The sequence below is a fragment of the Coccomyxa subellipsoidea genome (assembly GCF_000258705.1).
Source record: "Coccomyxa subellipsoidea C-169, whole genome shotgun sequence".
Classification (NCBI taxonomy): Eukaryota; Viridiplantae; Chlorophyta; class Trebouxiophyceae; family Coccomyxaceae; genus Coccomyxa; species Coccomyxa subellipsoidea.
The window spans coordinates 251,405-264,813 of NW_005178036.1; the positions used below are offsets into that span (position 1 = coordinate 251,405).

The 13,409-nt window shown below is 54.2% G+C and overlaps 1 protein-coding gene across 1 annotated transcript; it reads left to right on the forward strand.

Annotated features, from left to right (window-relative positions):
- The first annotated feature begins 10,578 nt into the window (after window positions 1–10,578).
- Window positions 10,579–13,409, forward strand: COCSUDRAFT_53321 (hypothetical protein). The gene is made up of 5 exons (XM_005647856.1): window positions 10,579–10,656; window positions 10,830–10,998; window positions 11,177–11,310; window positions 11,798–11,946; window positions 12,506–13,409. The coding sequence occupies exons 2-5, from the start codon at window positions 10,853–10,855 to the stop codon at window positions 12,662–12,664; spliced, it is 588 nt and encodes a 195-aa protein (XP_005647913.1). The 5' UTR covers window positions 10,579–10,656; window positions 10,830–10,852; the 3' UTR covers window positions 12,665–13,409.

Sequence of the window (13,409 nt, forward strand, 5' to 3'; positions counted from 1 at the left end):
TAGTAAAACTGTAGATCATCGGTTTGCGTTATAGCTTCCGCTGCGGTGGTTGTGGCAAGTAGAGTGTATTCTCATCACGGCATCCCATCAGCATGGTTGTGTCCAAAAATCACGCAGCTGCGGGAGGCCATTGCGGAGAGGGACGAGATCCAGGATAAAATCAATGAGTACGACGCATACGTCCAGGTGCAAGTCATCCAACTCCCTAGCGCGATAGACACACACTTGTTTCAGCATTAACAAAAACTAATTTTTGACTGAAGCCCGAATGGAGCTGGCCTTGCTTGCATTTTGATTCTCCGGAATTGGCTTGATCCACGCACGACTTGGAACTAATGTGAATCGAGCTGGGCAACTGCAATCAAACGTGCGCCCTTTTATGCCAGGGCGTGCGCGACTACGAGACAGAGCTGCGCGCCAACATGGAAGCTATGGAAGCTGAGCGCAGCCGGGAGAAGCAGCAGCACCTGCGGAGGGCGCAGCAGGACCGTGACAGCATCGAGGATCTGATTGCCAAACTGGACACCGCCAAGAAGGACAGGTCAGTCCTGTGCACCCGTCCTTGTGCTGGCACAGGGATATAAAGTTAGATGTTAGTGAATGCTGTATGAATGAAAAGCTAGGTTCGTGTTCTCTGTGAAGCGTGACATGCTCCAACTTACTGATTACCATATGCAGCAAGTGCTTCCACTTGTAAAGCTGCATTTGTGCCCAAATGTCCAGCTGGCTCTGCCACAGACATCTATCGTGGTGGGTACCATGAAAAGTCTCAATACTCCTAGCAGTATAGTCACAGGAACCCATCGGGGATGTCTGCTCTGCAGGGAGGAGTTAGAGCGCGCAGCTCAGGATGCCGAAGCGCGGTGCGAGGCTGCAACCAAAGCCCAGGCGGCTGCGCAGGAGCAGGCATCAAAGGCGCAGGACGATAACAGGTGTTGCTGCCAGATCATTCCCCAATCAGAGCAGTTTACAGTAGTTTGCTCATTAAAAGCGAGGACATGCTCAAAAGCTCTTCTCTGGACCTTGGCCCGTTTGACGGAATTGTTTTTGTGCTGTGCTACCAAGCGCTGCAAATGATATGCTCATGACATATGTTGAGGAAGAGAGAAATGGTTATGCAGGAAGTTGGGGAGCAAAGTGGAGGAGCTCAGCAGGAAGCTGAAGGAAACAGCTAAGGAGAAGGATGACTTAGGCGCGCATCCTTGGGCACCTGCTGCACCAGACAGAAGAATTATTCTGAAGCAGCTTACTTGATTGTAGTCCATACCCACAATTGCTGTAGACCGGCTTCTTCAGATTGCTGTTTTGTCGGCGTTTTCCTGGCTTTACTGCTGGATCTTCATGGTCTTGCTGGAGTCTTCACCATGACGCCAATTAATCAGGGCACAATATGGATTGCCGACGAAGCTTGCCTTATGCGGCTGGGTGTTTGGCCATATTTCCTGCTCTGTGTCACTCCTGACTTGATGTGCTCATGGCCTGTTGCAGGCAAGAAGTTGGAAGAGGCGGAGGAGGATCTGAAGGCTGCCACATCAGCGCAGAAGGAGGCTGAGGTCAGCAACCGTGCTGACCACTTTGTGACGTGGACAGTGATAGCTTGGAAGCACATGTCATCCGGGGTTGGCTGTGCATGACTCTTTGCCACTTTCCATGTGTGCAGGATGTTGTTTGCCGCAAATGCACCTCACGCCGAATTTTTCAAATAGTTGCGGCCTGTGAACGCATACATGTTGCTGATTGCATGCAGATGCCTTGTTCTGCATGCAGTGCATTGTCATCATTGCAGTGCAGCGTACCGCAGTACCGAAGTACTCCAGTAAAGTATCACTTCTCTGGTCATGAGCTGTGTGGCCTGATCAGGCGGAGATCAAGGATCTGAAGAAGGCGGCAAAGGAGGCGGCGGCAGCTGCCAAGAAGAGGGAAGCTGCGCTGAAAAAGGCGGAAGCTGCCACGAAAGAGGAAGCCGAGGCGCTCCAGAAGGCCGAGGAGGAAGCTGATGAGCAGAAGGACAGGATTACTGAGCTTGAAGCTGACGTGGCAGCCGCGAAGACCCACGTGGTTACGCTCAAGGGGCAGCTTAAGACTGCGCGTGAGGCCAATGCAGCTTCTGGTGAGCCTTCAATGCGATCCCTTGCCACTCCAAGCAATTGAAGCAATCATATGGTCTTCTGAATTCGTCACATGTGCTTTGGGCACAGAAATGTGAAGTATTTCTTCTTATTTCCGGCCTACAGTGGTTTTGAGGCAGCAAAGGCTCAACACGTCAGCTGTCCTTTGGAGATGCAATTCCAAGCAAGCCTTGCGGCAAGTCGCAATCCCTCAAAATTTTCAAAAAATTAGATTACGATCTCTCCAACACTATCCAATAATGATGTTCTGAACCCTTTGTCGCTGTCTGGTGTCCGTGCTCTGGTTGAGCGTGTGCCGCGCAGATGCCAAGCTGGCAGAGCTCGACCATGAATTTGAAGAGGCTGGAAAATCTAAAGTAAGGTCATTGTTCCGTTTTACTGCATCCACCATCCATGCTGAGATGGAAAATTTGATGTGCTTGATCTTTAAGTGAGTGAGAAACCCCACAGAAGGTCATTGCTCCTCTTTACTGTCCGTGCTTGACTGGAGTCTTCCCTGCGCAGAGGCCAGGCTGGCAGAGGTGGAGCAGGGGGCAATTCTGCTGGAGGACAGGCTGGCGGCCATGACACTGCGCGCAGAGGCGGCCGAGCAGGAGAAGGCGAAATTGGCCGAGGGCCTCACGCGCAAGGGGCACGAGCAGGAGGAGGCCAGCGACGCAGCCCTGCAGGCACTCGCGCAGAAGAGGTGCTGTTCTGACATGCATGGGAAATTCGAGATGCACCTCTGCATCTCGCCATTTGAGCACGCATTGATGGTTTGGGACACCTGGCCTGTCTTCTGCCTGGTCTTCTGGCAGGCGGGTGCTGTGCGCAGGCCCTGTGTTGCCAACACCAACATCTTTGCCTTGTCTTGCCCATGTGCAGTCAAACCATGTGAGTGTCATCGGGAGTGCAGTATGCCCTTCGTTCCTTGAGGATGGTCCCAGTCTGTGATCTGTATCTTCCTGATTAGTGAGGCAGCTGCTCTGGACAGGATCTGACACGGATCTGCCATTGAAGTACGTCTGTATGCCGCACAGGCTAGTATGCTGAGCTGTTTCAGGTAAAGCATTGCATGTCGAAAGTACAGACCAATAAATCGTACGTGGAGAACGGTAATCTGATATCCTTCTCCCCTTTTGCAGCGAGTCGGAGGAGCGGTTGAAGGCGGCGCAGGACGAGGCCTTCAAGCTGCACGCCGAGCTGCGCACCGCCGGTGAGTACAGTACCCGCATGCCTTCGCATTTTTCAGATAAACTCCCGGACTCGTGGTAAGGGTCGTGGTACAGGAGGCCTCAGGACTGTTGCCGTCATGCACTGCTCCTGAGGCTACCTGAATCATGTCCTATACCAACGAGTAAAAACAGAGCTACGTGCTTTCAGCATCACTCTCGTCAAGCTGAGTTTGGGCACCTACTGCACACCTTAATCCAGGATGTCTGTAGCCTGGTCCTCAAAATTAGATAATCTTGACACTGGAGACCTTGTTTTTTATGGAGAATTTGCCGTGGCATGGTATCCTGCAGTTTCCAATGCTTTGGAAGTAACTTCACGCTCTTTTTGTTGATTTTGCGCAGAGGAGCTGCTGGCGAACGAGAAGAGGCACAGGAAGGATGCGCTGGCAGCTGAGTCTGCCGCACTGAAGGCCAAGGAGAGCGCCGAGGCTCGCGCACAGGAGGCCCTGGAGTATGCGGAAGAGTTGGGCCGGGAGTTGGCGGCTGCTGCCGAGGAGACAAGGTGTGCTTCGCGTGCCTGCACAACTGTCTTGCAGCTTCCACAGCTGTCTTGCACACCTGTTATGCACAGCTCTCTTGCGTGGTTGTCTCCACCGAAAATTTCTACCGGGCTCTTGTACATATTCCTTTCTGCGTGCTCTGTGCAGACTTTTAGAGGGCATCACGCCTTGTTTTGAATCTTTCTAGCCTCACCTTCTAGCTTTATTAACCTCAGGGGTTGGTTGGAGCTGCATTTTGGACGGTCAATTATCATGATGGATGTGTTGGTAAGGATGAGGGTTGCTGGACACAGGCTGGCAAAGGAGGCGCTGGAAGCTGCGAGGGAGGATGTGGAAGCCGCGCAGCAGCTGCTGTCTAGCACCAAGGAAGCTGCTGACGCGCGCGCTGCCCGGGCTGCCCAGGCGGAGCGCGCTGCCCAGCAGCAGGCCCGCGAGGCCAAGGCGGCCGCCAAGGCCGCCAATGAGGAGGTGTGCTTTTTGCTTATGACCTATTAATATACTCCTCTGCCCTTCTTGCCATGCCAAGCGAATGTCGCTTGTCCCAGCTTCGGGCCAGTATTTATCACATGTCTGTTATCTCACGCGTCCGCATCTCCGCTGCAATGGGAGAATGATGGTTGAATTGCTGCTGGATGCCAGTGACCTCGTGAGCCAGCAAAGTGCCGAAGCAGAAAGGGCAAGATAGTGCCATTCTCACAGCGATCGGACTTGCTCGTTGCTTACAACCTCAGCCAATGTCACAGATTTCGCTTTACAAAGTTTTTCAACGACGTTCCTGTCCACTGGCGGTGAAATGTCAGTGTGCCTTTTCTGCTGCAAGCTTTGGGCTGGTCCAGCCGATTAGGGCAACAAGTTTGTACAGAATGCATATTGCTAAGTTCCTCTTGTGCAACCTGACTCCCGTTCTGAAATGGAGTGAGATATCTGACGCTCGCGCAATCTCCGATGCTGCAGGCGCAGCGCACCAAGAGGGTGCTGACGCAGACGTTGAGGGAACGCCCCAGGTCGGCCGCTGCCGGCCCGGCCGCAAACGGCGCCCCGGCTCTGCCGGCGTCACCCGTCGCTGTGGTGGAGCATGTTGAGGAGGAGGTTATGCTGGTGCCTGCCGCAAACCGGGCCCCCCGTGATTCCCTGGCGGAATTCCAGGTGTGATGTTCTCCCTCTTGTCTCCAGATCCAGGCAGTAAGCACCTACACTTGCCATTCATTAGGTTACAGCTGTCTGTACATGTATTAGCGGATTGTCTGATAGCCAATCTGTGTGGTGAGCTGTGCCGACTCACCGGTTTCTTGGCTTGCAGCCTGGTGGAAGGAAAGGCCGTGGCAGTGGTGTATTTGCAGCCCAGTAGAGCTCTTGCGTATTGACAGATCCCCTCTTTTGTCAACGCCCTTGATGTTTTCAGATTTGTTTCCTGTAGGATGCGCTGGATGCGCCTCTTCCAGAGGCCCAGGACACGCCGACAGCTGCTGACGTGGACATGGCGGACGACGCGAATGCCGAGGGTGAATACGACGCCGAAGAGGGGGATGACGACACCGAGGAGTCATTGGATGGCGGGGACGCTGACGTAGACGATGAGTCACCGGCGGCCCCGGCGCAGCCGCAGCAGCCGCCGCGCTCCATCATGAAGACCATCTTTGGCCGGCTGCTTGGCCGGCGCACCTCTGAGGTGGGTAGCCTGACTGATTGCCATGATTCAGTAGATCTCACATGCACAGAGCAAGGCGCCGGCTTTTGGATCGAGGGCAGCCACCGCCGCTTGCAGGACAAATGGGGTTTTAGGGGGCCTACATTCTTAACATTGCTATGTATCTTCAGGGATTTTTACAGATGCCTAAAATTAGACCGCGAGAAAAATCCTGGGGCTTGAAGGATGGGTGTTCTGTGTTCAGGCACCCAGCGCAAGCAAGCCAAGCAACCTGGGCTCATCTGCATTGCCATCTAGCTTGGACGCAGCTGCCACCCAGACTCCCAGCGTTGCTGTGAGTGTTCTGTCCTGAAATGTTGTCTCTTGATCCTTGATTGGAAAGAAGTTGTCTTGCATGAGCACTTGTTTTATGCAGGGACATATATGTGTTTCATGTTTCCCCAAATGCACTGGTGTTCCCTCCATTTGTGCGCTTCTCAGATAAAAGAAGGACCATGCTGTTCTTGTGATGTGACCATGTCTGGATTTTGCATCCCTGCAGGCCCCAGAGAGCAAAGAAGAGCTCGCATCTGAACAGCCCAGGAAAAAACGTGGGCGCCCTTCAGGGCACAAGACACCCACTGCTCCTTCGCCAGATCAGGCGCCCGCTGAGTCACCCGCCCGCCACACCCGCGCGCATGACACGCCCACCGGGCCTCTAGAGGCAGGCTTCCATCCCACACTCATATTCATGACTGTTTCTCGGAACTGATCAGCCTCATTTGGCTGGCAAGAAATGTTCTTTCATCCTCATTTCGCCTCAAGCACGCAGGAGAGCCACTCCTTTCATCTGCGCGTGTCAGGTTCCCCATGCTGCCGCGTTATATTTAAACATGTTGGCATTGTTTTGACATGCTCGTGCTGTTTCTCAGACACCTAAAGGCATTGACACTGAAGCAGTTCCAGGCACTCCGGCATCGGTGCCTGTGCCAAAACATTCCACTGAACTTTGAGGGCAGCGTTATCGATGCTGAATTGCTTGCAAGCGCCTCAGTGGCAATCTTGGTGCCAGCGTGTCTACACAAAATCTGTAGGGAGCTCCACAGATGATGCAGCATCTTTACATGCGCTTGAGGACAAGTGTTGATGTCCATTCTATCTGCACGAAAGATCACTTTGGCGGCTGTAAGTGCGCATTATCTTTTGAGTCTGTCCCAAAGCATCTGCAATCTTAATGCAGGTTGAGGATGAGGCCGCTGCAGCAGCCGAGCCTGATGAGGCGCCCCAAGAAGAGACGGAGGAGGCACCGCCTCCTCAGACCAAGAAGCGGGGCCGCCCGCCCAAGGCCAAGCCGGCCACCACCGAAGCCACCGCTGACACAAAGGTGACAGCGCTCAAGGTGCAGCTCAATTACCCCTGCAGCAGTCTCTTGGACGCTTTGCTGCAGTCACTTTTCATTGTTCCCATCCCAATCTGCCATGTCCCATATCTATGTAGAAGGCCTCCTAGAGGGAGAAAATGGCGTCGTGTCCTATGACCCTAGCGCACAAGCAAGTGTTTTCCTGGAAGAGTTCTCTCAAGCACAGTAGGTAGTTGACCAGCCTAAGCATTAGTGCTGCGTGTGTCACTGTCAAGTCTGTTGCTGCAGTAACTCCCAGCAAAGTCCTGTGGTGCTTTTGTGGCACTGGCACAAAGCGGGGCCAGTGTTTCCCTTCAGGGTGCTGGAGCTTGCTAGTGGTACGCTTGAGGACTGCAGCAAAGCTTGCAGGCTGACAATGTGCGACCTCAGGAACTCCTGCTATATCACAGATGCGCAGCGCAGGAAATTATTAACGGGACTTTTCTCTGCCCAGGCGGGCAGCCGGGCCAGGCGGCCGCGGGCAGCCGCCAGTGCACAAACCGGCATCACAGCGGGGGGGTCCCCGGGCCCCTCAAACGCAGCAACCCGCCGCACACACGTTTTGAAGGACGTGGCCGAGGGTGAGCTTCCGAAGTTTTCATAATTATGAATATGTTTCTTGGGGAGAAGGTTGCCCTCAGAATTGCTGCAGTGCTGGCGGGAATTCCAACGAGGTCGATATGTCAAAGGGGCATTGAAGGGGCATCAAAGAGGCATTGCAGCTAGGTGCCCCTTCAGGCATGTCAAGACACTGGAGTGCAGTGCTTGTTGAAGATATCTGTGGTGATGCCAGCTGCTTCTGGAATGACGCGTTGGTGCCTTGCACGGGTCTGGATGGCCTTATTAGTCCGCCCAATCTAGAGGAGCACCTGGGAAAAAAGGGGCCAAAAAGATATGGCCTGCCCAAATCCATATCGAGCTGCAAAATGAGGGGCTGAGGAGCTCGGAACAATAGCAAACTTGCAGATTAGTTGGAGTAGAGACTAGGAGTTCTGTTCGCATGCGCCTGCGGGCGTACCACTCTAGTTGTGCAAGGACAGCCTGCTTTGGGAACAGCCATGTGTAGCTGTGTACAGCTCTGCAATGAGGCTGATGTTGCCCAATGTCCTCATTCTCACCTTCCGCTCTGCAAATCTAGTTCCCACATACCAAATCTGAGGGATTAGAGGAAAAGCTGCCATGAAACTGGATCGGCGCCTGTTTTTAGCTTCCGACATTTTATGCGCAGAAGGGAGCGATGAGGAGATCGAGCAGGCGCCGCCGGCGAAGCGCAGCCGCAAGCCGACAGCGCGCAAGGCGGCGACAGAGTTGCCAAAGCGCGCGTCAGCCGCAGCCAAGTCTACTGCTAAGAAGGCGGCCACTGAGGTCGCCAGGCAGGCTGTGGCGCCGGCTGAGAGCGAGGTCGCCAGTGGGCCGGTGTGCAGCTCTTGTTCTCTACCTCTCTTCTATGTGTTGAAAAGATCAAGACCACACGAAAGATAAGCAGCTCTTCATGAACTTTCAGATTGTCTGTTCGCAGCAAGGCAATGCCATGGTTTGTATGCAGAGTTTGTCACTCTGATCACGATGATGAAAGCACTGGAGCATCCATGTCACAACCAGAATCAGAGATCTGACAGCCGGCTGATGTACAATGCAGGCACGCCGCCGCGGCCGACCGAGGAAGGCGGCTGCTCAGGAGGCGTCGGCAGCCACAGCCGCCGAGGAGACGGCGTCCGCGCCGGCCGGCCGGCGTGCGCCGAAGCGTGCGGCCGCCGGGGAGCCGGCACCGGCGCCGCCGAGCCGACGCGCCCGCACCGCGGCCGCCAAGGTCTCCGCGGCAGCTGCTGCACCGGAGGAAGAAGCTGCCGCCGCAGGAGAGGAAGCTGCCGCAGCGGAACAGATGGCCGCCCCACAGGACGCCCCAGTCACAGAAGGCATGTCCATATCTTTTGGCAACACTGAAGTCGCTTATGTCCTCAACTTTGAAACATACAAAAGTATAAAGCATGATGACCTCCCTACTTGCTTGTCCAATGGGGATGAACCATTTCTGTCGTGCAGAGGTAGAAGCGCCAGCAGCCCCGGCCGCAGAGGATGAGCCAGCGCCGGTGGCGCCGGCCCCGCGCCGGCCGGGCCGGCCGAGGAAGGCCGGCACGCCGCAGCGGGCCGCCGCCGACCGAGCGGCTGCTCGCATCCGCGCAACCGTGCAGCAGGAGGCGGCCATTTCTGCGGAGGAGAGGGCCGCGAAGGACACCGGAGGGGCGGAGCCTGCTCTCCCGGACGAATCTGTTGCTCCTGCATCAACTGGAGGTGTGGTCTCTTGCTGGAATGTCAAAGGTGTAGCACTCACTCGTTTTCTTTGCTTGCGTCTGTTTATATGTACTCTATGCCAAGCACGCAAAGCATGAGCCTGTGCTTGGTATCTCGGCAAAGTCACACAACTCCACTCTAGCTGCAATACCCTACGTCTCAAATATCTGCGCAGCTCTGTATGCTTCTGACGAGACACCATCGCTCTGCCTGACAGCAGAGGAGACGGAGCAGGCGCCGCCGCCGAAGCGCCATCCCGGCAGGAAGCCCAAGGCCGTCCACGGGTCGGCCCCGGCCGCGCCCGCCGCGCCAACGGAAGCCGCGGCTGTGGCCTCCGCTGCCGCGCTGGGCGCGAGCGCGGCGGCGTCCGCGCCGGCCGCCGTCGGCCTGGGGAACACCGCAGCGGAGCCGCCCGGCGTGCGCAGCCGCTCTGGCCGCATCCGCGTTCCGCGCTCGGCCGCCGTGCTCGCCAACCAGCGGCTGGCCGACGCGGCCGCGCACCACGAGATGTGAGCTCATTGGGGGAGCCAGATATGTCGTCTAAGACCTCGAGGTCCTCCTCCATGGTGGGAAACTAGCGGCTGTAAGCCTGAGTAGTGGTGATGTTCTGGTGGCCGATTACTCGCCTCATAGTCTCTAAACCCTGGCTTTTTGCGGCCCACTGGGTCACAAAAATGGCCCTAAAGGTGGAGCCTGGGGAGTTGGGCATTGCAGAAGGGACCTGTGTTGCACTTAGCTGAGAGTGAGGGGTGCTGGGAAGTGGCACTAGCAAGCAGAGTAGTGGGTTGATGGATTTGCTTGCTCGGGGCACCACAGAGCCTTGGCATGCTATTTTTGGTAGGAGTGACCACCAGACTCTAAAGAACCTTCTATTTGTGTTATTACTAGGTGTAGCCATGACTTTCCAGGCTTGTGCACAAACATACCGTATACGTGTACACATGACGTTGACGTCATGACGTTGACACAGTGCCCATCGGGCTGCAACTTGTTGTGTGGCATGTGGCTGAAGGGGTCCACACTTAGAAGTGTAAGGTTGCTTGTTGCATGCATCTGATCACGATTAGCGATAGCAAGTCCGGGCCAAGACTCTTTCGGAAGCTCCTGACCCATCATGATGATCAGCGCTATAGCTAGCGCCGCGCTGGTGGACATGCAAATGTGACCGACAAGAAATGTCGAGATATTCTTGTGGCAGGAACTAGCTGCACAAGAGTTCAAATCACTTCACTTAGTAGTTCCCGATTTTCCGCCCACATGTCGCACTTGCTGATGCTGCAGAGGCGAGATCTTGCATGGGCACGGCAGAGCCTGATGAGGCTATCCTCCCGACAGATTCTCCTTTCGGTGCAGCTGCGCTTCTATTTATACCAAACTTTGCCACTCAGCGCAGACCGCAAGGCATTGGGTAAAATAGAAGCTGCAAGACTGATTCGTGAAGAGAGGTGTCTTTGTAACCACATATAAACAGCCGCCTGACTGCCTGATCTGCAAGGTAATTGCCAGTCTCCTTGGTGTCAATTACCAGCTGCAACACCAATGTGCCGATGAGATATCTGTTTAAAATTTCAAACGGCAACAACCATATAAGTGAAGCGGTTACCAAAGGCGGTTTGCCAGGACTGGTGATCCTTCTCATCCGTCAATCAACGCTGCTGCTGTGAACAGGGTGTGGCACAAGTTTATATCCAATGGAAGGTGCTAACGAGGAACAGAGTGGGCTGGCAAAAAGAATTGCGCACAAGCTTCACCGCAAGCACGACAAGGAGGATGAGCAGAATGGTAAACCCTTGCACGATGGACCAGCGCCGCATGCTCGGCATCACCGAGTCGAAGGGTGCGACAGCTCTCCGCGTTGTAAAAACACAATTCGGATGCCATCTCAGGCGGTTTATAACAGCTCAAGGACTAAAAAACCTGGACACCTGCGCACCATCCCGCAGCTTCTGTCGTACTTGATTGTCACAGACCTGATAATACAGCCGATCCTTCAGTTGCGCCTGTACCGCCTACAGGTACGTGGAGTCTGGAGTGCACGCTGGATTCACGGAGGTTTTGGAAAGCCTCAACCAGAAGGAAGTTTTGGACACCATCTCCAATTTGGTCAAGACCCAGGCCGTTGTCGGTGTTCAGGCTGCCTTTCATGAAGGTAAGCCTCCCCTACCTACATGGCATTCTTGATATTTAATAATAACATCTAAATGATAAGTGTCGTTCACAAGTGCCGCACAATTTGTTGCCAGACTTGTCCAGAATACAGGCCTCACCTACTGCTCTGCACTGACTTTCGCTGCTGCAGTTGTGGCTTCTGTCAAGTGTGTGGCACATCCTAAGTTTCTGCTCAATCAATGAAGCTTCTTGTGGCATTTGCTGAGATCAATCTCTACCAGTGAAGCCTCTTGTCTGTGTGGGAAGACATCAATTGTGCGCTTGCAAATTACGTGGGCGCTGGCTAGCGGGGTGCGGTGTACATTATGAGCACTGTCCCCACGGTGGTTGTTTTGGGTCTTGCGTGATTCTGGCGAGTCCAAGAAGGGGTAAAATTGTGGCTGCCTTCAACTGCAGGTTGCCTGCAGGACGCACCTTGCCTCTTGGCAGGAAAAGCGTGTAATAATCATAGTAACAACTGCGTGCAGGTCTGAACATCCTCGGAGATGAGAAGGGCTCAGCCGTGATTGGAAATTTGGTGGCTGCGCAAGCAGCTGTCTTGGCCCAGTTTGCTGGCACTCCCATGGGACGCCAAGCTGCGCGCGATGGCGCCATGGAGGCTGTGGTTGGCTCATATGTGCGCTTTTCTTCTCCCTGACAGCCGATTTGATATTCAGCCCTCTCCAAGAGTAGATGTTGATCTTTCAGATCAGGACTGGCTTCCCCCAAGGAAGGCACATTCTTGTGAGGATGCCTGCAGCTCTCAGAAGCACATCATTCGTAATTGGCCATTGTCATCGCGCTTTCTTTGCCTACGGGAATGTCAAGGGTGTTGGGATGCTTTGGGCTGCAAACACCTGCGGTCCAATGCATTCGTCCCTGTTTTTCTGTCTCTCCCACCAGGATTTGTGTCAATGTGGCCCATGACCTTGAAACTTCAAAGGAGAAACCTTGCCACTATCGGCTTAGCGCTGTGCCGGAGGATTTCCTTTGCAATTGACTTCAATCATTCATTTGGTCATTTAGTGCTCCTTGGCCGGGCTTGTATTGTTGTTACATGACGTGCACTCGCGAGGCAGCCCTTTCTCCTACCTCCTGGCGATCGCTCTGCCTTTGTGTCTGCATACTTCTTTCTCTCTAGATTGTCCAGAGAGCAACAGCCACTGATGCCCTTGAGTGGCAACTGCTGCGCACAGGATGCTGTGGAGAAGAAGTACCAGGATTGGTACAAGAGGAACAAGCTGCTGCTGATGGGTGGTGGCGTGGGCGCTCTGATCTTCCTGCTGCCGGTGTTCCTTGCCCTGTGGCGCTTTGTCCTCTTCGGCTTCGGCCCCGGCTGGTCCGAATGCCGCTGATCTGTACTCACAATGGGTATAACATCGCTTCAAAAAATTGTCAGGGTGGCAGAGACAGTGCTTTCTGGCCCCCTCTTAGATAGGGCGTTGCCCAGCACTTTTGGGCAGCAAACAAGACACTGGGGACTTTGGGTCCAGATACGGACCCGAAGTCCCTGTCAGAAGGCTGGGGTTGCTCCCTTGACGAACCAAGACCCTGTTACGGTATCCGCAGGCAGCACATGCTTTCCCTATTGCGCAGGCTCCTTTAATTCTGGCAAAATGGGCATCTAGGCTTTGCCTGGGCCCTGAAGGCATTTTTCTTTGTAGCTAGATTGATAGTCAGTGTGTATCTGTAAGGCGTAGTCAGGTAGCATTAGCTAATGTCCCTAGATGGTGCTTAATGACAACTGAAATTGCAGATTCACCTCAGTCCTGTACAGGAAGTAGTTCTGTGAGCTCCGAGGCCACCTATGATAGCTATAGAGCTCTGCACTAGATCAAGATACGTAGCTTACAATTTACTGGCAGTTGCTGGGTTGTGGGACTGTGTATCGTAGATCCTGGGGTTGGTTCTCAGCGCGCTGAGTGGCCATCCTTGATTTACCACAGTGACGCGTGTGTGGCATGTATGAAGTTTCAAGAAAACATTAATTTACGTCATCGGTCAGCTGAAGCTTCTGAGGATCATCAGGATGTCTATGGTGTGTATATCTTGATGTCTACCTGATGTCTACATCTTGATGTAAATGTTTTCTACCCCGAC

Coding starts and splice junctions, on each gene's coding strand:
- COCSUDRAFT_53321 (XM_005647856.1), top strand. CDS start 10,853: ATGGAAGGTGCTAACGAGGAACAGAGTGGGCTGGCAAAAAGAATTGCG. Junction 10,999..11,176: donor CGGCATCACCGAGTCGAAGG/GTGCGACAGCTC, acceptor TACCGCCTACAG/GTACGTGGAGTCTGGAGTGC. Junction 11,311..11,797: donor TCAGGCTGCCTTTCATGAAG/GTAAGCCTCCCC, acceptor AACTGCGTGCAG/GTCTGAACATCCTCGGAGAT.